At 55.8% G+C, this 27,818-nt stretch overlaps 1 protein-coding gene across 1 annotated transcript; it reads left to right on the plus strand.

Annotated features, from left to right (window-relative positions):
• Nucleotides 1–16,231: 16,231 nt before the first annotated feature.
• C1QL1 (complement C1q like 1) lies at nucleotides 16,232–22,686 on the plus strand. Its single transcript, XM_061176075.1, has 2 exons — nucleotides 16,232–16,828; nucleotides 22,379–22,686. Exons 1-2 carry the CDS (start codon nucleotides 16,232–16,234, stop codon nucleotides 22,556–22,558), a joined length of 777 nt encoding a protein of 258 aa, XP_061032058.1. The 3' UTR covers nucleotides 22,559–22,686.
• The last annotated feature ends 5,132 nt before the right edge of the window (nucleotides 22,687–27,818 follow it).

Genomic DNA, 27,818 nt, shown 5'->3' on the forward strand with positions numbered 1-27,818 from the left:
GGTGACACGTGTGTGCGAGCAGCGGGGGGGGGGGGCAGTGTGTGCAGCTGTGGGAGAGGACGCTGTGACGGAAACTGTGGGAGAAACTCTGTGAAACTGTGTGTGATGGGGGGTGCAGACTGTACAACTCTGTGTAATTGGGTACGTATAACTCTGGGTGCGTGAGACATCGCTGGAAAACTTGTATCCCCAGAGCTGTGTGGGGTGGGCACGGGGGCGAGAGGGGCGCATCCTCACAGGTGAGGCTGCACAGATAGGAGGGGGAGAGTGGTCTCGGTGGGGACTCAGAGTCGAGCCCCCAGAAGGTGGTGGGGAAACGGGAGGGTGAGGGCAGCCCTGAGCCCACCTGCCCTGTCCTGAAGGGAAGGCGAGACATGGCGAGACACCCCTCACCACCCCGACACTCACACTGTCCCTTCTCTGACCCTGCTGACTGCCTGGCCGGAGGGACACTGCCCCGCGGGTGTGCGTGCAAAGGTCTCTCTCTGACCTTCAACTCTGGTAAGTGCTTCAGATGGTCTCATAGAATTATCGTCCCCTCTGGTGAGGTAGGTACTCTTATTATTCCCATTTCATGAGTAAGGTGCTCGCGGGGTGACTGAGACTCAGCAGGGTCAAGCAACTTCCCTGACATCGCCGAAGCCGGCAGGAGGCAAAACTGAGATTTGAACAGGCCTCCGGTGAGTCTCCGTGTCTCTTCTCAGGGCTGAAGAGCTGAGCACAGGGGGTTGGGGTTAGCGGGAAGGGGTCAGCCCGGGAGGCTGTGACTGCGAGCTGGGGCTTCCAGGAGCCTTCCCAGGACTTCTTTGGGGTTCCTGGGGGCCTGTCTCGACAACAGGTGTCCAGCGTGGGAAGCGGACCCCGGAGAGCTGGTGGGATACTCCAGAGTGGCCGGCCAGGTGGCGTGTAAGGAGATTCGCTTCTGTCAGCCACTGAGCAGTGGCGCGGGCCCTGCCGACTTGGTAACTAAAGCCAACCTCGTAAGTGGCTAATTGATTTCTGTTCCCAGATTAAATGTGCAGCACTTTACATGGCAGCAGAAGGAGGTCAGCGCTCCCCCCACTTCTCCAGCGCCGCGTGCGGAGAGACAAAGAAATTGATTTTCCAATCGATGTTCTGAGCAATGATTAAATGTTCTCTGCACAGCGGGCCTAATGAGTCCCCCAGGGGCGTGCCAGTCTTTTAATTAGAGACTCCCATGGGGGCCGGGGGTAGGGGCTGCCCTAGAGAGAGGGGTCCGGCCAGGGAGCAGTCCTCACCCCCAGGGATCGGTGGGCTGCGCCTCTGGGGGAGCACCGTGGCCTAAGAGATGCTGTCTAGGGGTCCCTGAGAATAGACACCCTGTGGAGGGGTCCCTGGGTGCTCAGGCCCATGCCAAGGCCTCCCTGCCTCCGCCCTCCCTCAACATCCAGGTAGCCAGGGTTCTTCTTTCGGTCAGTTCAGCTCCTCCATCCTGGTGGAGACTGGACGAGACAGGAAATGAATCCCCTGTAAGCGGCTGCGTTTTCATTACCCAGCTGCCCCATTGGAGGAGCCGACTAAAGACTTTAGAAATTCAAATGAGGCTCTCGGGGGAGAGCGGGGCTTAAACATTCCCCTGCGCAGGCGGCTTTATTGAAGGAATAAACTATATTTGCAAACTAAGATATTGAGGCTGTCAGTTTCTCTTAGGGATATAATGAGATCCTGGGAGGGAACGAGGCCAGCAGGATGGAGCTCCCGAGGGCAGGAGCCCTAGCCAGAAGCTGGGGTGAGCTGCCTGCCATGGGCCAGGCAGAGTCCCTCACCCCCCAGAAATTCTGTGACCACTACCCGGTAGAACCTATCCCTTCCCACACACCCACAATCCTCACCTCCCTTGTCAGCGCTCCCAAGAGAGGTGAAGGTAGGAAGGTAGTCAGAATGGCACTGCTGGCCATGGACACGCCAAGAGAGCGGAGCCCCCTGAAGTCCCAAACACACACACACATACTTACCCACCAGCTCTCCTCCCCTGTATAGAGCTCTGCTCTCCTGGGGCAGAAGTAGAGGGCAGGAGTCAAGACTTTGGCGGGGGCTGGGGTGGAGTCTAGGCTCTGCTATTTGCTAGCTGTTGACCTCGGGCAAGTTGATTAACCTCACTGTGCCTCAGCTGTCTCATCTCTAGAATATTAGTAGCTGCCTCATAGGGTTGTTGGGAGAATTAAATGAATTATTTCATATAAAATACTGAGCATGCATCAGTTTTGTGAATGACACTCAATAAAAAGTAGCTATTACTAAAGAGGCGGGGGAAGATGTAGAGGAAGGTAGTGACCAGTCAACCTCTTTCCCTCCAGGAGGTCCTACCTTACTCTGATCATCACCACCACTGTCACCATCACCTCCACTGCCACTTCCATCATCACCACCACCACCATCACCACCATCAGCATCACCGTGACTCAGACAGAGTCAGACACATGGCTTTGAGAGTGAAGGGACAGTCAGAGGGAGTCAGAGAGAGCGGAACTATGTGGGGTGAGTCCGGGCAGGCTTCCTGGGGGAGGAAGCCTGGGGACAATGTACAGTCTGGGCACAATTCTTTCTCTCCTCTTCCCTTTTTCACTAACTCCTGGGGGTCAAGATGGAGCTACCCATTTTTTTGTACAGGAGACTAAGGACTAAGGTGCAGGACCAGAAAAGGACAAGGACCAGACCCCCGAGCTCACCACCTCAGAGCTCAAACAAGGATGAGGGCTGAGGGTGCCATTCCCCGGCCCTCCAGCTCAACGCCAGTCAGAGCGGCTGTAGCACGGTGTGCAGGCCAAAGGAGGCCCATGGTCAGATCTGGGGGAGGGGTGTCAAGTGTACTGGGTCAGGCAGCAGCTGGGCGTCTGTCACTCTCACTCTGAGCCTGGAGAAGGAGACTGAAGTTGACAGTGTAGAGGGTCAGGAGGACGGCAGATACAGCACCTGCCCCAGGGGCCTGAGGAGGTCTGTGCTCTGTGCCTCTGTCAGGGCTGCGGGGGGGATACACTGGTGGTCCTTCCATCCTCCTCAGTGAGACCTCAGCCCCAGCTGAGATCTAGAAGCGCAGAGAAAACAGCCAGGCTCTGCTTCTCACTACTGCATGACCTTGAGTAAATCAATCAGCCTCTCTGGGTCTCCATTTTCCCTACTGTGACATGTGGGTGGCTTCATAATGGCAGAAGAAGGAATATGGGGCTAGGAGTCAAAGGACCCAGGGCTTAAGTACCTCTCCATGTCTTACTAGCTGTGAGCAGGTAGCCGGGTCACTTGTTCTCTGTGGCCTCAATGTCCTTATCCATAAAAGGAAACAGCAATCTTCATGTGTTGCTGTGGAAATGAAGTGAGCCCCACAGGGCCTGGCACATAGTAGGCCCTCAACGGATCATCTGGAACTGAGCTCTCTTCCAGCTCTTAAAATCTAAGCATAAGATTCTGAAATGAGCTCCTATCACCACTATCACCACCTATACCACCGAAACCATCATCACGTCCACCATCACCTCCATCACCACCTTCACCATCACCACCACCACCACTAATATCATCACCGCCACCATAAACTCCACTATCACCACCATCACCTCCATCACCACCTTCACCATCACCACCACCACCACTATCATCACTTCCACCATAACCTCCACTATCACCACCACCACTTCCATCACCACCTTCACCATCACCACCACCACCACTAATATCATCACCGCCACCATAAACTCCATTATCACCACCACCACTTCCATCACCACCTTCACCATCACCACCACCACCACTAATATCATCACTTCCACCATAACCTCCGCTATCACCACCACCACTTCCATCACCACCTTCACCATCACCACCACCACCACTAATATCATCACCTCCACCATCACCTGCATGACCACCACTATCACCACTACCCCCACAAATACCATCATCACCTCCACCATCACTTGCATCACCAGGTTCACCATCACCACCTCCACCACCACCATTCCACAACCACCACACACACAAGAATGCTTTTTATAATTGAGAGCCAGAGAGAGGCGAAAAATGAGATGAAGAAAGGGGCTGTTTTTCTGGAATATGCAGGTGGTCCAGGAGGCAAAGCCAGGCCTCTCTACCCTCTTACTTGCAAATAAAGAGGCTTCCCTCAGAGCAGAACCGGACTCCCTGGGAGGACTGCATGAAGTACAGATTCATGGTGCATGGATTGCCAGGATTTCCCACACCGCCAAACCTCCCCCAAGTTTCCTCCCCCTGCCAGTGAGGAGAGATGCAGTGCGTACTTCTGGCAAAGGGGCAGGGGAAGGGGCTAGCATGAGTCAAGGCCCCCACTATCTGCCAGGCACCATATTTGGTGCTTCATATACCTAATCTCATTTGATGCTGATAGTACCCCTGTGATGGGTATTAGTCACTGCATTTTAACAGAGAAGGAAACTGTGACTCAGAGAGATGACTGATTTGCCTGAGGTCACCCAGGCAGTGAGTGTCCAAGCTGAGATTCAGTCTCACATTCACGCTTTTCCCACCATTCTTAGAGGGTTTGGCTGCCCAGGAAAGCAGACCTGCAGAGGCAGGAGAGGGGTGAGAAGGAGATGTGATCCTGGGATGAGAGAGGGATTCTGTGTCATTTTCACAACATTCAGCTGCAAGACCAGGACATCTGTGTCCCCATGTGTGGCACCTGAATACTGCTCCCTGGCCTCCTGGGGGCACCAGGCTTTGTCGTGCATTTGTTTGTCTTCTTTGATCAACTCTAAACAGCGTGCAGGCCAGAACCTTGTCTGGCATTTGCACTGGCTCCCAGGGCGCAGCACAGGGCCTGGCACCTGCGTGAGTAATTGTTGTTGAGAAGATACGTGAATGAACCTGTGAAAGCATGAATCAATCAGAACGTCAAAACCTGGTGGAAAGCTGCACTGATGATTAAAAAACAGGAAAACTGCCATCAGCACAACTTTCCCTGCTTTTCGATATTATTATTCATTTGCCTTTCTGATTTTATAGAAATGGTTGCTCCCAGATTGCAGAGCACAAGCTGACCAGTTGATGCCCCAGAACTAATACCCTGAGACAGACCCAAGGCGAGAAGGATGATTATTTAACGCAGCACACAGGGGCACCCGGTGTGGGGACATCATGCTGTGCACAGTAAAACAAATGGAATACAAAGTTTATGCCAAAAACATGTTTCGTTCCTCCTAGTGACTTTCTTCCCCAGCCCCCTCCTCAAGCCCCTGCCTCAGGCACCTGTTCCTGTCCACGTCTGGTGGGTGCCTGGGTGCCCAGGAGCAGAGAGTTGGCCCTGCTTCCCAAGCCCAGCTTCCGGGTCCGGGGACCTGGACAAGGTCTGGTTTCACTGCCTGCTTTTTGGAGAAGGAGATCCAATTGCCGCCCTCCCACAACTGTGGCCCTCAAGGTAAGGACAGCCAGGCAGGTCACTGGTCTCATCTGGGTCCCTGTGGGTGATGAGATGGGCACTGATGGGTGAGTTGGCAGCCAGGCTGGAGTGGCACAGCTCGCTGCCCTGGGCACTGCCTTCCCTGCTTGTCACCACTCCTGGCTGCCCAAGCAGCAAAGAAAAGCCACAGTGACAAGATCCAGAGGGGAGAGGCTCCAGCTGGGGGTTGGTGCTGGTCTCACAGGCCACTGGAACAACAATGTGACAGCTTCTCATGGGGGGGAGGGGGGGATCCCTCTGTCCCCAGCTCCCGCCCCATCTGCCTTGACCCTTGTCAGTCTCCATTTCCTTGGCCTGCCTTTTCCTCTGTCTTTTTTATTTTAATTTATTTTTATCTATTTTATTTTTGCGGGGGCTACGTTGGGTGTTCGTTGCTGCCCGCGGGCTTTCTCTAGTTGCGGCGAGCAGGGGCTACTCTTCGTTGCGGTACGCAGGCTTCTCATTGCGGTGGCTTCTCTTGTTGTGAAGCACGGGCTCTAGGCGTGCGGGCTTCAGTAGTTGTGGCACATGGGCTCAGTAGTCGCAGCACACGGGCTCAGTAGTTGTGGTTCATGGGCTCAGTAGTTGTGGTGCCTGGGCTTAGTTGCTCCGCAGCATGTGGGATCTTCCCGGACCAGGGCTCGAACACTTGTCCCCTGCACTGGCAGGCGGATTCTTAATCACTGCGCCACCAGGGAAGCCCTGCCTCTGTCTTACTTCAGTTATGGGCTGCTATCAGCTCTGAAGGGCTCTTGGTCCACACCTCCTCCCTCTCCCTCGTCCCCTGACCTCAGGGCCTATTCCCTCCTGCTACACACACACACACACACACACACACACACGTGTGCACGCACACACCTCGGGCAAAAACCAGAAGGCTCTCTCCCAGGACCTGTGATTAAGACCTGTGAGGAGTAACTGGGATCTGGGGCTCCAGTGGGTTTGTGAGTGTGAAGTGGTGTGTGTGCAAAGGTGTGAGCAGGTGTGCGTGAGAGTGAGCATCAACATGGATGTGGGAGTTAGAAAGCGTGTGTGCATACGCATGAGTGTGACAATGAACATACATGAGTGTTGCAAGAATGTGTTGAGGGCGGAGTCAGCGTGGCGATGGGTGTGTGAGTGTACGAGTGGGTGGGGGTGAGGGTGGCAGGATGGGAGTGACTCTGAGTGTGGAAGCAGAGCCCAGGGGCATATGGATAGATACATCCTCTGAGCTGGTGTTTCTCAGTGTGGAGGCTGCCAGGACCACGTCCTACTTGATCACCCCCATCTCTGCCATCCTGGGCTCCCTCAAATCAGGTCAGGGGGTGGGGAAGGGGGGTGAAGCCGCTGAGCTCCAGGCAGGGCCCCTGCCCGCTCCTTGGGCCTGTCAGCCACTGATCTGTTCCATGTTCCTATAAATATTTACAAATCCCAGCTGCTGAGGAGCAAGACATCCTCCGCCAGCTGGGGCTCCCAGCCTGGGAGCTGATGGGGAGGGAACATGGGGGAGGGGGAGGGGGGCTGCAATGGAGAGACAGGCGCCCAGGACCCCCAGGTTCAGCTCCTAGTTTCGACTCGGGTTAGCCCGTGTGCCCCTGTGTCTTCCTCAGGGACTGTGGAGCCAGAAATCTCCTCCTCCAGACCTCAGCCTCAGGAAGCCTGCACCCCTACCCGATGGAGAAGGGGGCCCCCTGTACAGCCAGCCTCCTGCATCCTATTCATGTCTCTCAATTTGAGGTAAGGGGAAGGGTCTTACTTTTTTAAAAACACAGAGAATTCTCCCCGAGTCCCTGGAAGGTATTTTTTTCTCTCCACTCAAAATCTTCCCCAGGACACTTTGATAAATCCGTCTGGATCTTTCTAAGTTGGAGGCTGGAGGACTTGTGGTTCAGGCATCCCCATCGCAAGAGCCCCCTCAGTAGCCCCTGAGGAGAACTGAAGCATTTTCATCTGGTCTCACGCGCTACCCCCAGGCCGCCCAGTCACTTCCAGAGCTGACCTGGCTGTAGGAACCGGGGGGAGGGGGAGTTGGGTGGGGAGGGCTCCCTTGCCCCAGTCCGTCAACACCGTGGCCCGGGTTGGTGGTCAGACACCCTGGCGAACCAGCCCAAGACAGTAGCCCTTCTCAGGCAGAGATTGATTATCGATTATTGATCGACTCTACCTGGCGCCCAGCACAGGCCCTTGGGCATTTGCATGGATTCATTGGCCATGTGCCTGGATCTCCAGGGCAGGTTTTCCCAGTAGGACTTGGCGGCAACTTCCAACTGCTAGTCCCACAAGGCATGTGCCTGACAGATGGCACCAGAGTCCTGGGTGTCCTGGGTCTCCCAGCTCAGGCAGGCCCAGCACAGACACAGGACACTCCGAGCACCAAGTGAGCTGAGCTCTTTTCCCCCGTCTTGGCTAGAATTTCAGATTTATAAATGCTGGACCTTCCTGGCCCCCTGTGGGACACCCCTTGGCCTTGCCCAGGTAATACCTACATCCTGGTGTAGGTTTGTCCAGGAAGCCAGACACCAGAGTGGGAGAAAAAGAGGGACAGGGAACCCCATGATACGCTCGGCTGCTTGTGTGGAACACCCAGCTGGAAACTCAGCCCTAATGCGGCATTGAAGTCAGGTCGGTGGCGGCTGCTGCTCTGCCGGAGGGTGGAGGCCAGGACTGTGGCTTCCCATCTTCCTCTCTGGGGCCCAGAACAGCTGTTTTCACAGGGGTGGGGGAGCCTAACTACCCCAATTTCATAAGACGAGAAGATGGGGCTGGATGGTGCTGAAAACGGCTAATCTCCTTAGGGCAGAGCTGTGATGAGGGGGAGGGGGAGGAGGTGCAGGGCTCAGAGGCCAGAGACAGCCACTTTCCTTGGCGAAAGGCAACTGGCCCCACCCCCGAGAAAACTGTGTCCTTCTCAGCTGCCAGAGAGGAAGAGCAGGGGCCAGGAAGGAGGGATCAGGAGGAAGACAGTCTGGAGCTGGCATGTGCTCTGGAAGAGAAGTCCAGTTATGGCAGTGGCGCAGGAAGAGTTAAGAATATTCCTAAAATAGCCCAGCCAGAGCCTAAGCCAGCCGGCTAGTGCCTCTCCCAGAGAGCGGATCTATAGCGGGAAAAGTCAGCCTGCTCTGTGCCCACCGCCTGCTGCCTGGCTGGGGTTGCTAATTAAGCCTCCCCGCCTCCACCAGCCCCTCCTGGTCTAGCTGGGGTGGGGGCGGGACTAAGCAGAGGGGCCACATCTTCCCAAGAGACAGCTGGGACCAGGAGTCTTGTGGCAGGGCATCCCCCTCCAAACACATCCTGGCCTGGGTCAGTGATGGGCAATTGAGTGAGTGATGGGTCAGTGAATGGGTCAGCCTTTGGAGGGTGGGGACCCCCAAGAAGCTCATTGAACGCCAGCTTCTCCCAGCTCTGGGCTCCGCTCCACTTGGGGCATCTAGGGGTGAAATTGGGGCAGGGAGGGGCCAAAGGAGCCCCTCTGAGAACAAACCACGTCTCTGTTTCAGGGGCAGGACCAGCTACATAATTTACGGGCCTGTACGAAATGAAAACGTGGAGTCCCGTGTTCAAAAATTGTTAAGAATTTCAAGATGGTGACAGCAGAGCATTAAACCAAATGCAGGTCCCTTCTGAGCGCAGGGCTTTTGTCAGTGAACAAGTTGCACGTCCATGAAGCTGGCACAGTCAGGGTATGTTTAACTAACATTTGCTAAACACCCACTGCTCTGTTCCACCGCTCTTCTGGCTCTGCCACCTCAGAGATCCCCTCTCATTCACTCCTGTCCTCAAATGTATGGATGAGGTGCTCAAAGACCGCTCTGAACTCGGAAGGGAGGCTGGGCCACCTCCGCCCCTGGCTGATTTGGACTCTCCAGGAATACTGCTGCAGCCAGGGTTCCAGCCCTCACACCCAGCTGCCAGAAGTCTCTGAGCCGAACCCTCCACTAACACCCTCAGAGGGTCTTTGGGGACCACCTAGGACAGGGATGAGCAATCAGCCCCTCTTCCTCTTGCCCCCTGACCCCCACCAGTGGGGTCCTGAAAGGAGCCCCCGGGGGTCCCATCTGGCTCTGCCTCAGATTGGCCTCTGACCTTGGGCAAGCCAAGTCCCCTCTCTGGGCCTCGGTGTCCTCCGCTGTCAAAGGAGAGGTCTCTAAGATATTTCCAGACCCTAAGTTCTAGGTCTCCTCAGGTGAGAATGGAAGGGAAGGTTTTTTCCTAGAAGAGACAGGGCTTCCAAAGAAAAAGCCCTCCCCAGTCATCCTGGGGAGCAGGAGGCTTTCTCCCTTACACCCCCATCCTCAGACCCGGGGGTGTCTTCCCGAGAAGCCAGGAAAACCAATGCCCAACTCCAGCCCGGTCCCTCCTCCACCGCCCTCTCCCCACTACTTCTCCTCCTCCCTGCCTTCCCCCAATTTGCCTGGGAGCTGGGGCTGGGGTGCTGGTGGGTCAGGAAGAGTCAAGGCCTGAGGGAGGGGGTGGGTAGCCCGGGGACCGCGCTGGCCAGGCCGGACCCTCCCTCTGCTGCCTTTGCAGGAGGCTCAGCACAATTGCACTGCCTGTCACTCCCACATCCCACTATCTGTCTCTCAGGCTGACCCCGCGCACCCGCCATTATATTGGTTCCTGCTGGGGCTGCAGAACCTCATTACTTATACATGCAGCTGAGAGATGCAGGCTGGGCTGAGGGGAGACGGTCCCTCCGATTAGGTCTCCCCTCCCACAGCGGGGCCCTTTTCAAAGCTGCCTCCCTGGAGCTGGATTGGGATGGGCTGCCTGTGGCTGCCTGTCAGTCAGAGGGGGTGAGCAGGAGGAGGCCCAGGGCTGGGCAGGTCCCTGGAACCCTCAGGCATGAGGCCCAGAGTTCTCTGGCGAAGGAGCATCGGAAAACCTACCTGTGACCTGCGTACTTGGGCTCTGCCCCATTCATCCCGCTCGCTCTCTCCTCCTAGGATATGGGGCTGGGGGAGGGGCTCCTGAAGGAGGTTCCTCACCAAACCTGAGTCCCAGCCTGGTGTGTCCTGGCTCCCCCACCCCAAATCACAACACAACTTCCATTCTCCCAAATGCCCCTTCTCCAAAGAGGGGCTGCAATTATGGAGGCTTTTCCCATGGAGGATCTGCAAGTGTCTGAGTTAAAATGTCATGAAGGGATTTTAAATATTTTAACAGATGACAATGAGGAGTTTTCTTTTACATGAGAATCACAGCCTCTCCGAGCTGCCCTAGACAATTCTCCAGCCCACAGAAAGAAATGGGAAGCCCTAAAATGTGATGAGACTTCCCCAACACACGTGGCAAGTTGGTGGCCTAACTGAGCCTTGAGAGCCAGTCTCTGCCTCTTGATGCCCAGCTCCCCACCCTGTCCAAGACAGGGCTATAGACCAGTGGCTTCAACCAAAAACCAAAAATATGCCTTTTATATATTTGAGCCTTAACCCAAGCTTTTCTTTCTCTCTAAAGGACCTATCTTTGCTTTATCTACCAGGTATGCACCTGCTGGGCCGAGTGGTGAAGAGCCCCAACCCAGGGTCAAACAGACCCAAGTTCTAATTCTGACTCTCTCTCCTACTAGCTGTGTGATCCCAGGCAAGTTACTTCACCTCTCTGAGCCTCAGCATTCTCATCTCCAATGTAAAGATGATAATGATTATTCCTTAGACTTCCAGTGAGTATTAAGTGAAATAGAGTATATAAAATGTCTGGCACATATTGGTACATAGGTAATGGCAAGAACACTCATCCACCCTTCATTAATTTCATAAACATTTCAAGATCTTTCCAGAAACCTGGAAGTCTCCTGCTCCTCATCCCACCCCCATCCCATCCAGATCAGGCCACTATCAGCTCTCGCCTGGACCACTGCAACCTCCTGCTACCTAATCTCCCTATGACACTCTTACTCTATTTTAATCCCTCCTGCCCAAAGGATATCTGAAAAAATCTGATTATTGGGCTTCCCTGGTGGCGCAGTGGTTAAGAATCTGCCTGCCAATGCAGGGGACACGGGTTCAAGCCCTGGTCCGGGAAGATCCCACACGCCAAGGAGCAACTAAGCCCGTGCACCACAACTACTGAGCCCCCGTGCCACAACTACTGAGCCCGCGCGCCTAGAGTCCGTGCTCTGCAACAAGAGAAGCCACCGCAATGAGAAGCCCACGCACTGCAATGAAGAGTAGCCCCCACTTGCCGCAACTGGAGAAAGCCTGCGTGCAGCAACGAAGACCCAACGCAGCTAAAAATAAATAAATTAATTAAAAAAAAATCTGATATCACTCACTCAACACTCTTCTGTAGTTTCTCATTGCCCTTAGGATAAATTATACACTCCTTGCCACAGCCCACTGAGGCCCTGCAGTCTTGTCCTTAGCACATGCTGCTCCCTTTGTCTGGAATAATCTTCCCTCCCTCCCTCTCTCCTCCATCTCTGGCAGCCATCCTCTTCACCTTGCTATCCTTTAATCAGGGCTTAACTAAAATATCACCTCCTCCAGGAAGCTTCCCATGACTCCCTGCCTCCAGATGAATTTAGGCAACACTGCTGAGTGTTTCTATAGCATCACACATATTCCCAGGCAGTTTGTCAAGTTGGATAGCAGTTGCTTGTTTAATTGTCCACGTTTCTACCATACACTGTAACTACATAAGGTCAGAAGACTTTTCACGCTCATCACCGTATCTTTTGATAATAAGTGATCAATTAATATGGGCTTATAGAATGGATGGAGGATGGATAAGTGGATGGATGAATAGATGGGAAAAAAAATGATACCTCCCCTCTGTAGAGTCTTCCTAGAGTCCTCTGGGCAGGGAGTTTTCCATCTGTGCTTCATAATACCTAGTGCAAACCTCTACCCAAGCCTTAGTTTCCTCAGCTATAAAATGGGGGAAACAATAGTATCTACCTGGTGGGGTTATTGATATGAAATGATATAAGCCATGTAACAGTTTTAAATCCATGATAATAGGTTGTTACATTTAAATGAGGTAATCCACGCAAAGTGCTTAGAACAAGGTCTTGTACTACTAAGTGCTCAAAAAATATTCATAATTATCATAGCACTTATCATTTCTTCCTGCCTGTGTCCCCTGCCAAAGAGTGAGCTCCTTAGGGGTACTGCTTAGGTCTTGATCATTTTTGGACACACCACCTCTACGACCTCACAGCGCCCAGCTCGGTGCTTTCAGTAAATGTTCACTGAGTGAACAAGTGAACAAATGAACACAGATTTGCCAGCCGATGAGTCAGGGCACTGCACTCCTTTTCATCACTCACAAACCCAGACACACACTAATGCAAACAGTCTCTTACACATTCACACCCACTCACGTTCATTCAAAGAACCTCAAAATACCACAGAACAGCCACCCAGCTTCCTAAAGTCAGCCATGCATCAAAGAAGAGACTTACCCACTTTCTTGCACCCACCATATAGCACCCCAATGCCCAGTACCCCCTCCTCACCTCTGGAATGATGGGGGCTGTAGGAGGGAGGGAGCTCTCACTCACAGTAAGGAAGGCAAAGCTGGACCTTCAGCCCCCAGCACTGGCAGTACCGCAGCTACAGATAGCACTGCCCTCCCTCCCTTCCCTGGGGCTCACCTCTTTCCCTTTCTGAAAACCTGGGTCCCTGGGCTTGGCAGGTGGTTGAGGAAGAGGCCTGGGAGCCAGAACTCCTGGGTTCCTTTCTCATTCATCTAGTCTTGTCTCTGAACCCGGAAGCATAGGCCATTGTCCTCCTCTCCTAGCGCCAAGCACAGCAATTTGTAGGAAAAAAGGCAGGATGAGGAGACCCCATGCCCCGGGGTGGTGGAAGGGCCTTGCTGTGAAATAATTATATTAGCCATCCTTTACTTGGCGCCTAACAAGGGTCAGATACTGAGGCCAGCTCTTTGCTACCTTCATTATTACCCATTTAATCCTTATAACAACCCCTTTTCCCGAGGAGAACACCTGAGACGCTGCTGGTTAGTCGGTAGCCTAAAATCACCAGCTGGGACTGGCATGCAGGTCTCTAACCCTGGAATCATCAACTGCCAGGCTTCAGAGAACTCGGGGTGGACGGGGTAGGAGGGCTGGAGGTCCTCAGGTATTAAGCTGGGGAGACGCGCCCCCGTCCCAGACAGTACCCGCCCCCCAATCAGCCAGGCCCTCTTGTCGCAGGTCCCTCTCCTGCGGGGACCTGGGCGGGGCCGGGGCGGGGCCGGCGAGCCTGCGGGAGGCGCGGAGCCAGTGGCCCAGGCTCACAGGCCAAGATGGCTGTTAATTAAAGTGCTGGCACCGGCTCTTCTCTGCAAAGTTTGAAGCCGTTATTTTCCACTCCAGCGAAGCGGGGAGAATCCGGCTGGGCTGACAGAGACGCCACACCGCGCTAGGGGAGCGGGCGCTCTTTCGGGTCGGGGGGCGGGCCGCCTTGCAGCGCCGAGCGCGCCCCTGGACGCCCGGGCGAACGCCGGGGGTGCGTGCTCCCGCCCCTCCGCGGCCTCGGGCGACCAGCCGCAGTTTCCCCGGCGGATTCGGGAAGGACTCCGGGTGACAGACGAGCCCCAGCGGCACAGCGGAGGAGAGAGCCGTGTGCGCGCGAACTAGGGGGCGCGGGATTGTACAAATCATACGCCGACGACCGCGCACTTGTCCCTCGGGTCACCAGCCCTGTCGCTCTTGGGGGACTCATACTGGGGAGACCGCCGTGTGGGACGGGAGGCCGGACTGACTGCCGAGAGTCGGGACTACTCTTCCAGAGCCTGGGGAGGTCTAGCTGTCCTCCTCCCCCTGCACTTAACGCCTTCCTCCCTCTAGGAAGTAAACGGTACCTAGAGATGCAACTGGGTGGCGGTTAGAAGAGCTTGGAGCCAGGCTGGCGGTTTGAATCCCGGCTCTATCGCTTATTAGTTGTGTGACTTGGGGCAAATCTCTTAACTTCCCAGAGCCTCAGTTCTCCCTCTGTAAAATGAAAGTAATGATGGGCTTTACCTCTTTGGATTGCTGTGGAGATCTGGTGTGATGGCGTCTGTAAAGCAGTCAACACAGGGCCTGGCATACAGAAAACCCTGAATAAATGCTATTGATTGAATTTTTAGCTCCTTCCTTGGCGAGGGGATCACTCTAACACGGGCTCGGCGGTGCTTGCAAGGTCCTCTCTCACAGCCCCCACCCCCCGCCCCCGACATCCTCCTGTTCTTGTCCTCCTCCCAGCTCAGGTGGGGTTAATCAATCTCAGCTTTGGGAGGGGTCCTCTCAGGAGAAAGGAGAAAGGCTGGAGGGTCATCCTTTAGCAGCAGCTAGTGGCCTCTGAATGGCAGAGCCCTCCCGGGTAGGCTGGATAAAGGAGGGTGAGGAGGAGCAGTGGAGCAGCCCAAACTGGGCCTCAAATAATGTGACAAATATTTTGATGGAAGCAGACGCCTTTTCGTTTATGCAGCCTAAACACTCTACTGCACTTGAGGAAGAGGATTGCCTTATACAACCTGATGGGGAAAAGAGTTAGGAGCTCAGAAGGCTCGAGGTTGGGTGGGAGGGGAGAGCTGAGGGACTGGGAGAGATAACCCCTCCTCATGGAGGCTGGGAGAGGGGGTCACCACCCAGGGATGTGTTTGTACTGTCAGAACGGAGAAATTACCTGGGGTGCCCCCTTTCTTAGGGCCCCGATTTCTGCCTTGCCTAAAAGCAGGGAGAAGGGAAGTGACCAGAGTAAGATGGAGGAGCCCCCGGCCCCATCCCCAGGAAAAAGCATCCTGACCTGGCCTGGAGCGCAGGCAGGAAGGAGCAGAGGTAAGGAGGTGTGGGTAGAAGATCCTGCTCCTCCTGGGAAAAGGCGGTCCCGGGAATATCCAGGAGCCAAACAGAGAGGAGGGAGCGGCAGCTGTTAGTACTCGGGATTCTGCTGGGCACCCTGACAGGCATCCCACCACCACCCCCATCTCCCGGACAGGTTGTCTGCGAGGCCTGAGGGCGGATTGGCCCCCTCCCCATCCTCCTGCCTTCCCCTCTTCTCCCCACTCATAACGCTCTTCCTTGTCCTTCCTTCTTGCTCCCCGCTCCGTCCTCTTCTCAGTCGCTCTTTGTCCCCTGAAGACCGGGGTGCTCTACCCCAGCCTCCGCCCCCTGCGGGCCGTGGCCCCTCGTGCCTCTCTCTGTCTCTCTCGGCTTTCCTCGTAAGCGACCCTCGAGTCCTCTCCCTCCCAATCCCCCTCGGCGCTCTCTAGCTCTCCCTATGACCCTCTCTTCCATTCGCTTTTCGTCCCTACTCTTCCCTTCTCTATGCGAGCCTCTCCTATGTCTCAGACTCTAGCCCCCCTCTCCACTTCCGAGGCTCTGTCTCCCTCAGTCTCCCCGTTCCTCTCCCGGCTCCAGCCCTCTACTCCGCGGCCCCGCCCCACGGCCCCGCCCCTCTTGGTGGGCGGAGCCCTACCGTCCGCGGCCCAATTAGGCGCCGGCCCAGCCCTCAGCCCCACCCCTCACGGGCGCAAAGCTGCGCTGAGCGGGTGGGGCTGGACAGGGCGGAGGGGGCGGTGGCTCGAGCGCGGGGAGGCAGGAGGAATCAGGCAGGAGGCGGTGGCCGCCGCGCTCAGTTCTGCCGCGCCGCGGGAGGGAAGCGCGAGGCAGGAGTAGGCGGCTGGGCTCGGCAGCGCATCCAGCGCAGCGCAGCGTGGCGCCCCGGGCCCGGCCCCATGCCCTCAGCCCCGCCGGACCGCCCTTGAGCGCGGGCGCCCTGCCCGCGCCCCCCGACCGCCGGCACCATTGCCCCGACGGCGCGGCCTGGCGGCCCGGCGCTCCCCAGGCTCCGCGCCGGCCGGAAGACGCTGCTGGCAGCCGCCGCGGGCGTGGTGATGCTGCTGGTGCTGGTGGTGCTCATCCCCGTGCTCGTGAGCTCGGGCGGCCCGGATGGCCACTACGAGATGCTGGGCACCTGCCGCATGGTGTGCGACCCCTACCCCGCGCGGGGCCCCGGCGCCGGCGCGCGGCCCGACGGCGGCGACGCCCTGAGCGAGCAGAGCGGCGCGCCGCCGCCCTCCACGCTGGTGCAGGGCCCCCAGGGGAAGCCGGGACGCACAGGCAAGCCGGGCCCTCCCGGGCCCCGTGGGAACCCGGGTCCTCCGGGTCCTGTGGGGCCACCCGGGGAGAAGGGTGAGCCGGGCAAGACCGGCCCTCCCGGGCTGCCGGGCGCGGGGGGCAGCGGCGCCATCAGCACGGCCACCTATACCACGGTGCCGCGCGTGGCCTTCTACGCCGGCCTCAAGAACCCTCACGAGGGTTACGAGGTGCTCAAGTTCGACGACGTGGTCACCAACCTAGGCAACAACTACGACGCGACCAGCGGCAAGTTTACATGCAACATTCCCGGCACCTACTTTTTCACCTACCACGTCCTCATGCGCGGCGGCGACGGCACCAGTATGTGGGCGGACCTCTGCAAGAACGGCCAGGTGGGCCCAGCGGGGGCATGGGGCTGGCCTGGGGGCAGGGCATCCAGGGAGCCCGGGGCCGAAGGGTACGGAAGGGCGCAGATGGAGCCCTTGGAGCGGCTTAGGCATTACAGGCTGGGATGGTCCAGGCTGGCTGGCACCCCTAACTCCTCGGTTTCTGGGCGCCGGCTCCAAGGCAAATGCCGCTGGGCACCTGCGGCATGGAAATGCGGGAGATAAATCCAACTAATAATCAGAGCGCAGGGCTCCCGGGCGCGCGGACTGGCCCTTGGGGGCTTGGCCCTTGGGAAACAGCATCTGAGAGTTGGGATTCTGGTTAATACCAGCTGGCGATGATGGGACTGATCAGGATGGGCTATGGGGAAAGGCAGCTTCGGCGCCCACGGGCGCCTGGGCGCACCGGTAGGCGCGCAAGCGGAGAAGGCGAGATGTAGGAGATGTTTTGCGCACAAAGGCAAAGGGAGCCGAGCGCATAAAGCCTTAGCTGCAATACATCCCCCGCCCTAAGGAAGGGACCACTGGGCCGCTCTGACACCCTTTGCAAAACCCGGGACTGCGCGGCCCCTTCCCACTGTGTCAGAGCTAACCGCACAAGAAGACGGCCTGGGGGGGAAAGTTTTTCCTCCTGAGGCAGGGCAAAGAGGTGGAAACTCCCCTCCTCTTTGCCTCCCAGCTGCAACTCCTGATTCCTGGGGTGTCGGGGGATCATCTTCCTTCCCTATCCCCATCGGAGAGACCAGAGTGGCAGGCACCAAGCTCACGAGGTCTTTGGTACCTGGGACCGGCAATGCCTCGTGCTCTCCTTGGAACCGCTGCCCAGGGACCAATCTTGACCTAACCCTGCCCCAGGGTGACAGTTTTACCCAGCTCCCTTCGCTTTGATTCCCCCTCCCTTCTCAGTGCTCCCAGACCATGGTGGCCTGGGGCCCCTGGGGTAGTCAAGCGGAGCATCCTTGTGGAAGAAGGTGTCTGTGCCAATCAGAACTAAAGCTAGGCTGATGGGAGTTGGGAAGGAATCTCCTGCGACTGAGACCCAAGGTCCTGCTGGAACCCCTCCCGCTGCAGCACTACCCTGAGGCAGACCCTGGCTTGGGGGGTGGGGGAAAGGACAGGCCTGAGAGTCAGCAAAAAGCCTACCAGGTGCTTGTAGGTCTGCCCCCTGCCCTCTCTCCCATGCCTGCTCTCTCTGGTTTCTGCCTCTCCCCTGCCTCTCTCCTATCTCTCCATCTCTTGTGCTGGCCTCCCTCCTGTGTCTACCAGTCCTATCTGTCTCTCCCTGGGTTTCTGGTCCCTCACCCCTGGGTTTAACCCCCCTCTTTATTTCTTTGGTGTCTCTCTCCCACTTGTGTCTATCAGGCTTCCTATGTCTCTCCTCTTTGTCCTTGGTTCTTGACCAAATGGGAGGCCCTAGAATCCAGTTAGGGCCATCTCTGCAGACAGCCCCGCAATTCCCCTTATTAATCGCTGGTAAGGGATGCAACAATGTCACCTTCATTGATGGAATTTCTTCCTTTCCTAAAGAAAGTTTGGGCTGGCATGAAGTTGAGGTTTCAGGGGGCTGGGGGCCCAGCTTGCCTGAATAAGGAGGTGGTCACCAGGCCACCAGTGGGCCCTAGACCCTGCGCTACTTCAGGAGGGTGCCGCAGGGCCCCAGAGATGAGACAAGAGGAGGCCCCAAAGATGGTGTGTGCTTGGGGCAAGGATACTTGCTTCAGTCTCAGGGAGGTGAAACTGACCCAAAAGTCTCTTTTTACCCCCGGGGCAGGACATTGACAGAGCCTGACAAGGAGGTGGCACCACAGGCTGGTAGAAGAAATGAGGTGGCTTTAACCAGGGGTTTCAGAGACCCAGTATTTTAACAGTTACTCAGACCATTTCCTCCACACACATAAAAAAATCCAAGACAAGCAGTGGGGTGATAGGCCCTGGTCCTCCCCTACATCCTTTGTGACTTCTTCCAGATTGTCCAAGAGACTCCTTTAATCTCACTGGTCATTCTTTATATTAGTTTTGAGCCCCTACTAGGAGCCAGGTTTGGGGTTCCAGAGGTTCAGTCTGTTTGCCCTCCAGGACCTCGTGGTCTGTGCAGGGGAGACAGTAGTAAACACACAATAACACACCCCAGCGATTATTGAGTGGGAGGAGCATCGGGAGACCACTGACACTCCTGTCCCCAGATGTGTCGGCTGGAGGGCGAGATTCAATGGGGCCTGCCCCAGCTCAGACCAACCTGGTTGGGGGAGAGGAAGGTGAACCTAGGTCCCCAAGGTGAGGAGACACAACTAGGGAGAAAATGAAAAGGTCAAGTGTAGGGAAAGGCTGGCTCAGAGGTGGACATTCAAGTGAGCGGAGAAAAAAATGATGGGGCTGGGCAGTGGGTGGGAACAGAAAAGAGGGGCTTGCTCCTCCCACGCCTTCAAGTCCAGGGGTGACCCTGGGCTCTGTGCTTTTCCCTCCTGGCTTCCTGCCTTGCAGAGAGGCTTCCAGAATTTCCTCTGGAAGGCAGAGCTGCATCTGGGCCCTGGCCCTTCCCTGGGCAACATGGGGAGACGGGGAGTCACCACCTTCCTGCCTGGTGCTGAGACCCCCTCTCTGTCCTTGTGTGAGGCCCACCAGCCCCTCTACCTAGGGGTAGCTTTGAGTCACCACTGCACAGCCTGACGGCACTAAGCCCGGGTCATTAGGACATGGGGACCTGAGGAGCCTGAGGAAGGGACTCTAGGTTGGGGCTGGTGCCCTGGGTGAGGTGAGCCCCCTGCAGCTCCCTCTAAGACCCACAGTTCAGGCACTTCCCTGGTGGTCCAGTGGTTAAGACTCCGTGCTTCCAGTGCAGAGGGCATGGGTTCGATCCCTGGTCCCTGGTCGGGGAACTGAGATCCCACATGCCGGGCGAGGACGTGAAATTGATAAACGGGGCTAGAGAAGAGGGGGCTGTGTGAGGACAGGCCAGGGCCTATGGGAAGGCAAGTATTACAAATGGGCAGGGTCTTGGACACCAGAGTTTGAGTGAGGTGAGAAGTGGTGGGGTGTGTAAATTGGGGACCATGGTATAAGGACCTAACTGGAGATCAGCCTCTCTGATGGGGGGAGAGGGGCCCCCTGCTGTCCTCTCTGGCCTCTAATGCCTTTCACAGCACAGAACCAGTGCCTGGCATAGTAGGGACCCAGCAGTGGTGTGAAAGCACAAGTCCCCTGTGGACCAGGCTGGCTGCCTGTGGGAGCCACACCTGCACATCCAAAACCCCAGCATTGCTCTGGGGGTAGGTGCACATTTCCTGGGTTCTCTGCCCCCACCCGACCCCCACTCCAGGCCCCTAATCGGACCACTGCCTCAGTTTCCTTTATTGGCAGCCCTTGAAGAGGTGCTTCTATAGCGCCCCCTCCTGACAAGCCCCAGACTTGCTTTCCTGCTTCCAGGACAACCTCAAATCCCCAAACTTCCCCTCGGCCCCCAGGAGGAGCTGGATGCCTCAACTGTTTCCAGTCTTGTGCAGAGAATCAGGACCCCTGGGTTCCATTCCTGGATCCCCCACTGTCTAAGGATGGAAGAGCATTAATTCTCCCTGCCTCCGTGGATAGTTAGGATAATCACAGCAACAATCATGGTGATGAATAAATAATAAACATAAACATAACACTTCTGATGCCTGTCACATCACCAGGAGATTCCTGATGACAGATGATGGTATTCTAATGGATTTGGCTATTAAGAAGCACACTGTTTTAATGAGTTAAGGCTAAATTAATATGGGTAATAAAAATAATTGTTATTAATAGTAATTTATTAGCAAAGATAATGAAATGCATGTGTAATAATAAATACTACCAGGATTAGGGCTCAGGGAACAATACAGGAGTTGGCTGCTTGCTTTCAGCTCTTTCCTAGTAGCTCAAAGCCCCATCAAGATTAAAATTTTTTTCCTTCACTGTCAAAAAGCATCTACACTGGTGGCAGTGGTGAGGCAGGATCTTCTCATCCATTTTCTAAATGGAGAAACTGAGCTCCTTGGCAGATAGCATCTCTCCCTCATTTGATTTTCCACCACCTTTAGCTGGACCAGGAGTTTTCCCAACTGAGTGCCCCAAACAATTCCCTCCCAGGTTGGGGAAGAAGAGCTTGAGGGGAGAGAAGGGGCTGAAAGGATCTGGGCTCTAAATGGCAGACTGTATGCAGATATGTTGGGTCCTCCTGGTGCAGCATTGCTGCTGAGTCAGCAGCTTTGGCACAGCTGATCTACAGTTCTGCCTTCCGTCCAGGAGGGAGGATGGGCCCCTCCCCTAATTTGGCTTGGTCCAGCCCTGACTGTCAGCCCTTGGGGGAGTTGCCTTCGGGGAAGGGGCAGGTTGGAGAGGGGCTGTTGAGGAGCCTGGCTGAGAGAACCCCATTCAATGCAGCCTCCCCCCACCACAAGCCAGAACTTGGAGATGGCTCCTCTCTTCCCATTCTCCACCCAGAATATCCTGGAGAGGCCCCAGATCAGATGGCTCAGGACTTGCACTGGCCTCAGCGGTTGGAAAGGAATGCCTGGAAGGAATTTGTCTACCACCCCACATCCTCAATATCTTATGATTATAGTCTGAGCCCCCCAAATGATGTGTCAGGCTTCACATCCAAAGGCTGGTGCTCCCCTGCCCCATCGTCCTGCCTGTCCCGCCCCTCCTCCATCAAAACAAGGACCAGCAAGGATATCAGATCAGACTGAGGATCACAGAGGGATATAAGGCTTGGTTCCCTTCTTCCCATCCACTTCCTTTCTACCACCGTGGGGTGATACAGGAGGAGCCAGAAGTCCTCTTTGGGGGGGGGGGGAGTAGTCACAGGTATAGCTACAGCTCCTTGGAGGCAGGATGCAGGCCCAACCTGAGCCTTGGGAGGGGAAGTAATTACCAGGCCTTCCATCTCACTGCTCTGGTGTGAAAGACTCCAGAATGGACTTCAGGCAAGGCGTCCACAGAGCAGGTCCTGGTACTAGTGTGGTTGCTTACTAGTAGCCTGGCATTGATCCAGGCCTGAACCTATAAGGCCAAGGGGCGCCCTCCTGTCCATCCACTGACATAAGAACAGGTGGATGTGGCTGAAATGTAAGGCATCATTATCACAATAAGGCAGAGAGGAACCAATGGTGAGAGAGGGGATGGCCCTCCATCCCTTAGGGGTCCAGAGAATTCCTCTCTGCAAGGAGGGAGTTCCAGGCTGGGGCATCCTGGAAACACTGTTGAAGTCAGACAGTGAGACCTAGGGGAGTTAAGGAGGCCGATTACACCTTGACTGCCAATTCAGACCCAGATTACACCTGCCCTAGAAATCCAAGGCTCCTCTGTAACCCCTTCCCAAAACACACAGTTATGACTGGACAGGGCAGTGGTGGGATGATGGGAGAAAAGCAGGCTGAGAGCCCTGATGGGGCTAGAGGTGGGGCTTTGGGGGCTTCCAGAGGTAGCTGCCTTACCTCTGACGGTCCCCCTCCCTCCCCGACCCCACTTCTCTCCCTCCTCCTCCCCTCCCCTCTCACACACACCCCTCTTCTCCTACCCCCACCAACCCCGCAGGTGCGGGCCAGCGCCATTGCCCAGGACGCAGACCAGAACTACGACTACGCCAGCAACAGCGTGATCCTGCACCTGGACGCGGGCGACGAGGTCTTCATCAAGCTCGACGGAGGCAAAGCGCACGGCGGCAACAGCAACAAATACAGCACATTCTCCGGCTTCATCATCTACTCCGATTGAGCTCCTCGCGACCCCTCCATCCCCTATCCCCCCGGAGGTCCCCTCCCGGCGGAGCAGAGGATGACCCGTCCCCCTACCCCCACCCCCTCGCTGCCCGCCACGGCCGCCGGCTTCTCCCGGCTATGACGCCCCCGGCCTGCCCTCACCACCGTCCGGACCGCAGCTAGCCCTCCTGCCGTCTCGCCGCAGAGCCGGGTCCAGCGCGCCCTGTCCCGGTTCCCCGGGAGGCGGTGTCGACCGCCCCCGCCCCGGCCTGTCCTGTATATTTGTACAATAGGATTGTTTTTGCCCACCCTACCCACCAGCCCGCCCCAGCTGGGGGAGAGGTCTCGGCGGGGTCGACTCCCGTGCTCGGATGCGCTGCCCACCCGCTCTGGGGTGGCGCTGCCTGGGGAAGCGGTGTACTGGGGGCTGGATGGCTTCCCAGCTACAACCCTGGCCGGCTGCGCCCCGTCTGACCAAAGCTATAATAAAACACTTCCACCCCGCTGGCTTTCCGACTGTGCCCTGGAGAGGAGTTGCAGGAGGGGACCGTGAACCCTGCCCTCCTCCAGGCTGGGAATGAGTCTGCTGAAGGCTTCTCATGGATCCGGGGGGAGCCAGGCGCCAGAGCCAGAGCTGCTCCAGGAGGAGGTGGGCCAAGGGGCCCAATGCCCACCACAGCCCAAGTGGGCCTGGGCAGCTGGAATAGGAGGCAACCCAGTTACATCATCATTTTCCAGGGTGGAAAAGCTCCAACTTTTCGACCTTGAAAGCGGCATCAGCATTCCAAAGGCACAGCAAGTTTTAAATTGGGAAACCCAGGTTCCAGTCCCAGTGCCACGGTGTAGAATCCTGGCCCTGTCACTCTTTTCTAACTCAGTTCTGGGTTAGTGACGTCAATGAAAGGAACAAGCTTTGCATTAAATGCTGGTTGACCCTGACCCAAGCGCTTCACCCCTGGGCCTCAGTTTTCTCATTATAATATGTAGGTGAGGAGACCTAACCTACCTCACTTGACTGAGGATTAAAGAGGTATCATGTATATGCTCAATAAACACAGCTTTTATTATTTATGCATCACTTTAAAGTTTGTCAAAGGCTTTCACGTATGTCATCTCACTTGAGTCTTCCAAGAGCCCTGGAAGGTTGGATGAGTTGATTTTATTCTTTTTCCAAAGAGGTTAAATAGCTTTTAAAATAGGACACAGGGACTTCCCTGGTGGTGCAGTGGTTAAGGATCCACCTGCCAATGCAGGGGACACGGGTTCGAGCCCTGGTCCGGGAAGATCCCACATGCCGCGGAGCAACTACAGAGCCTGCGCTCTAGAGCCCGCGAACCACAACTACTAAGCCCACGCAGCTAGAGCCCATGATCCGCAACAGGAGAGGCCACCGCAATGAGAAGCCCACGCACCTTAACGAAGAGTAGCCCCCGCTCGCTGCAACTACAGGAAGCCCACACACAGCAACGAAGACCCAACACAGCTAAAAGTAAATAAAATAAAATAAATAAATTTATTTTTTTAAAAAATAGGACACAGTCACCAAGTTCTGTGATTGCACTTGAATCCGAGAAGCCCTTGCTCCCTGGAGACACACTAAATCTCCTTGCCTTGTCACTGCCTCCCTCACCTCCTATTACTGGGACCATGACGGTTGCACAGTTAGGGCATTCCTAAATCATAATAGCTAACATTTAGAGAGCACCCACTCTCTGTCTGACACCATATAGGAACTTTTTTTTTTTAATTTATTTTTGGCTGCGTTGGGTCTTCGTTGCTGCGCTCAGGCTTTCTCTAGTTGTGGCGAGCAGGGCTACTCTTTGTTGCAGTGCGCGGGCTTCTCATTGCGGTGGCTTCTCTTGTTGCAGAGCATGGGCTCTAGGCGCGCAGGCTTCAGTAGTTGTGGCATGCGGGCTCAGTAGTTGTGGCGCAAGGGCTTAGTTGCTCCGCGGCATGTGGGATCTTCCCGGACCAGGGCTCGAATCCATGTCCCCTGCATTGGCTGGCGGATTCTTAACCACTGTGCCACCAGGGAAGCCCCATATAGGAACTTTATAAATATTATCTCATGGAAATATGTGTGGGGTGGGAGTGGACTGGCAAGAAATGCTCCCATGCCCTTTAACATGGACGCTGTCGTTTTATCCATTTCAGATGAGGAAACTGAGGCTCAGAGAGGATAAATAATTTGCCATGGTCACAGAGCTAGGAAGAGGCAAATGCCAGCATTTGAACCAAAGACCATGCTCTTACACAGCATGCCATATTTCATAAAGATCTGGGATCTCCAAAGCAGAACGGAGGAAGGATGGCTTGGAGGCAGCCCAGCGCTTCCACTCCAGCGCTGCCCTGCAGAGGCTTGATGGGATTTACAAGCATCTGCCCTGGGCAGCAGCCATGGGGTGAGCCTCTTGGAGAATCCCAAGGCTCTGCTTGAGGGAAGGGTCCCATCTGGCCTCCCCTCCCCCTGCTGGCTCAGCTGGAGAGACAGGAAGGAGGGGTGGCCTCCCTCCCAGTCAGGCCCCATGTATGGACCCTTGTCAAGGCTGGCAGACTTGAATGACTTTCTTTATCCTGTCTTCTCTCCCCTACATCCCCCTACTTCCAGCTGTGGCCATTTAGTAAAATTAGCTTAATACTTGTTCCTTCCCTGTGGGGTCTGGAGATTGAAATCTGCGGGTTCCCACAAACCCAATAAAACCCCTGGCAGGTCTAGCTGGAACAAGAGTTTCCTTGGGAAGAGTGATTAGATTAGCCAGCAGCCCCCCCTCCCACCCCCCCCCCAGTGCCACCTACAGCCCCCTGTGATTCTTTAATGGTCACACTGGCCCCAAATTACCCAGCCACCACACCTGGGGGTGCTCCCCAGCCCTCCCCAGAGACCACAGGGGCTGGTCTAGGACCTCTGCTACAGCAAAAAGCATGTTAGTCATTTTTGTAGGGAGAGCCAGGCTGGCTGGCCTGCTTTCTTTTCTTTCTGGTGACTGGCTGATCCTCATGTCATTTTGAGAGATGGGCCTAAAATCTCCATGTCGCAGATGAGGAAATCATAGTCTGAAGAAAATCTGTGACTTGTCCATGGTCATGCAGCAAGTTTGTGACACAACTGGGACAGGACTGAAGCCAAGGACTTTTTCTTCCTTTGCAGGGCACCGGGGGTGTCCGGCAGTGCCAGTTGCCAGCTGGTTGTCACTCAAGCGGCATCCCAGCTGCCGGGGAACATGTTGGGGAAGTGTCTCCCCCATTAGACAGGGGCTTCCCAAGGGCGAGTCTATTTTTTCCCCCTCAGACTTGGGACACCTGAGGGCAAGGACTATGTCTCCACCCTCAGAATGGGAAACTTCCTGAAGGCAAGACTGTGTCTCCTCCATCAGACTGGGCATCCTCAAAGACAGTGTTTTGACTGAGTTGAGGGCAAGGTGTGTATCTCCAGAGACTGGGGATGAGGAGGGGCCATTTCCTAGTTGCAAAGATTGTGGCCGTCCTCTCAGTGGCTCCAAGGGTAGACACTGTGCTTTTTCTATTAAACTAGGGCTTTCTGAGACCAGACCGTAGGACTGGGGGTTCCCTGAAGGACAAACTCTGTCTCCTCATCCAACTGGGGGCTCATTGAAAGCAGGGCATGTGTCTCGCCTCTTCCTCTGTCAGGGGAGTTTCTGCCACAGAAACATTCCACAGGGCAGGGCTGGCTAGGCGGTGGAAAGGGGGCTGGACAGGCAGAATGGTGGTCCCACTCTGGAGGAAGGAAGGAAGAAGCCTCCCCAGGCTGCCTCCCCTTTAGAAAGATGTGTGATTAATTAACGAATAATGTCCCTGCCAAAGGGGTGTGAGGATGGCAGTGCCCCTGGAGCTCACCCACACGAGGAATGGCAGGCCATCCTGTGCCCAGGCATCTGCCAGCCCTCGGAGCTGGTGCTGCCCTGGTTTCCGGGGTCGCGGGGAGCAGAGGGGGCGGCAGGAGCCCACCGCTGGGGGCTACCCTAATTGGATGACTTTGCAGGAAGGCCAGGCAGGTGCGCTCAGCTCTCCGCTTCAGCTTGCTGCAAACACATCTGCCATGGTGAGGTCTAGGGGTTAATTGCCTCCCGCCTCACTCCTGGTATCCGATATTTCATTTACTGCTCAGAGGGGGAGCTGCCTGGAGAATCAATCCTGGACAAGCATCCAGGGGACAGGGGAGGCGTGGAGGCACGGGAGCTGTGTCCCGGAGGGTCTCTGAGTGTCAGAGGAAGAGGCAGGAGGCAAGGACCAATTGCTCAAGGCTACTCTGGGGTTCACCCGCATTCTGCTGACCCTGACAACAGCTCCAGGACCCCCAAGAGCTGGGAGAAAATCCTAGGGGTCCAGAGGCTGCACTACTTCAGCTAGCTGTGCTGTTTCCCCTGCTCTGGTTCCTTCTGCATGTACTTATCTGGGTACCCCCGTAAGCTGTAGCAGGTTAGATGCTGTTAATAAGGTTATTTTCACAAGCGATGAAGGTATATTTGAAAAGCGAAACTGGAGGTGTGAGCTCCTCGCTTCCTTCCAGGTAATAAACCTTAAAATCCTACAAATGAAGTGATAATAAAGTGGAAGTGAAAAGTCTATACATGTTTGGGACTGGGTGGGGGTGGAAGGGTTACTGAGAGGGGGCAGCTGGGGCCTGGAGAGAAAAGGGACCAGAGGGCTCCCCGCCCCCATGCTTTCCACATGCTACCCATTTGCCCCATCTGCCAAAATTGAGAATCAAAGCCACAGAATGGGCAATTCTCATTACACAGCTGGAAAAACTGAGACCCAGAGAGGAACCCAAGGTTGCTCGAGCTGGTTCAGGGCAGAGCTAGAACCTGAGACAGCAGGACCCAGCAGACATGCAGCAATTGGAGTCACAGAACTGGGCTCGGGCTTCCCTGGTGGCGCAGTGGTTAAGAATCCGCCTGCCAATGCAGGGGACACGGGTTCCAGCCCTGGTCCGGGAAGATCCCACATGCCGTGGAGCAACTAAGCCTGTGAGCCACAACTACTGACCCATGCGCCACAACTACTGAAGCCCACGCGCCTAGAGCCCCTGCTCCGCAACAGGAGAAGCCACCGCAATGAGAAGCCCGTGCACCACAACGAAGAGTAGCCCCCGCTCACCGCAACTAGAGAAAGCCCGCCCACAGCAACGAAGACCCAATGCAGACAAAAATAAATAAATAAAATAAATAAACTTATTAAAAAAAAAGAACTGGGCTCAAGTTCTGGCCCAGTTCAGTGTTTCAGGAAACGAAATTTCACCTCTCTGAGCCTCAGTT

The sequence above is a fragment of the Eubalaena glacialis genome, chromosome 19, assembly GCF_028564815.1.
Source record: "Eubalaena glacialis isolate mEubGla1 chromosome 19, mEubGla1.1.hap2.+ XY, whole genome shotgun sequence".
Taxonomy (NCBI): domain Eukaryota; kingdom Metazoa; phylum Chordata; class Mammalia; order Artiodactyla; family Balaenidae; genus Eubalaena; species Eubalaena glacialis.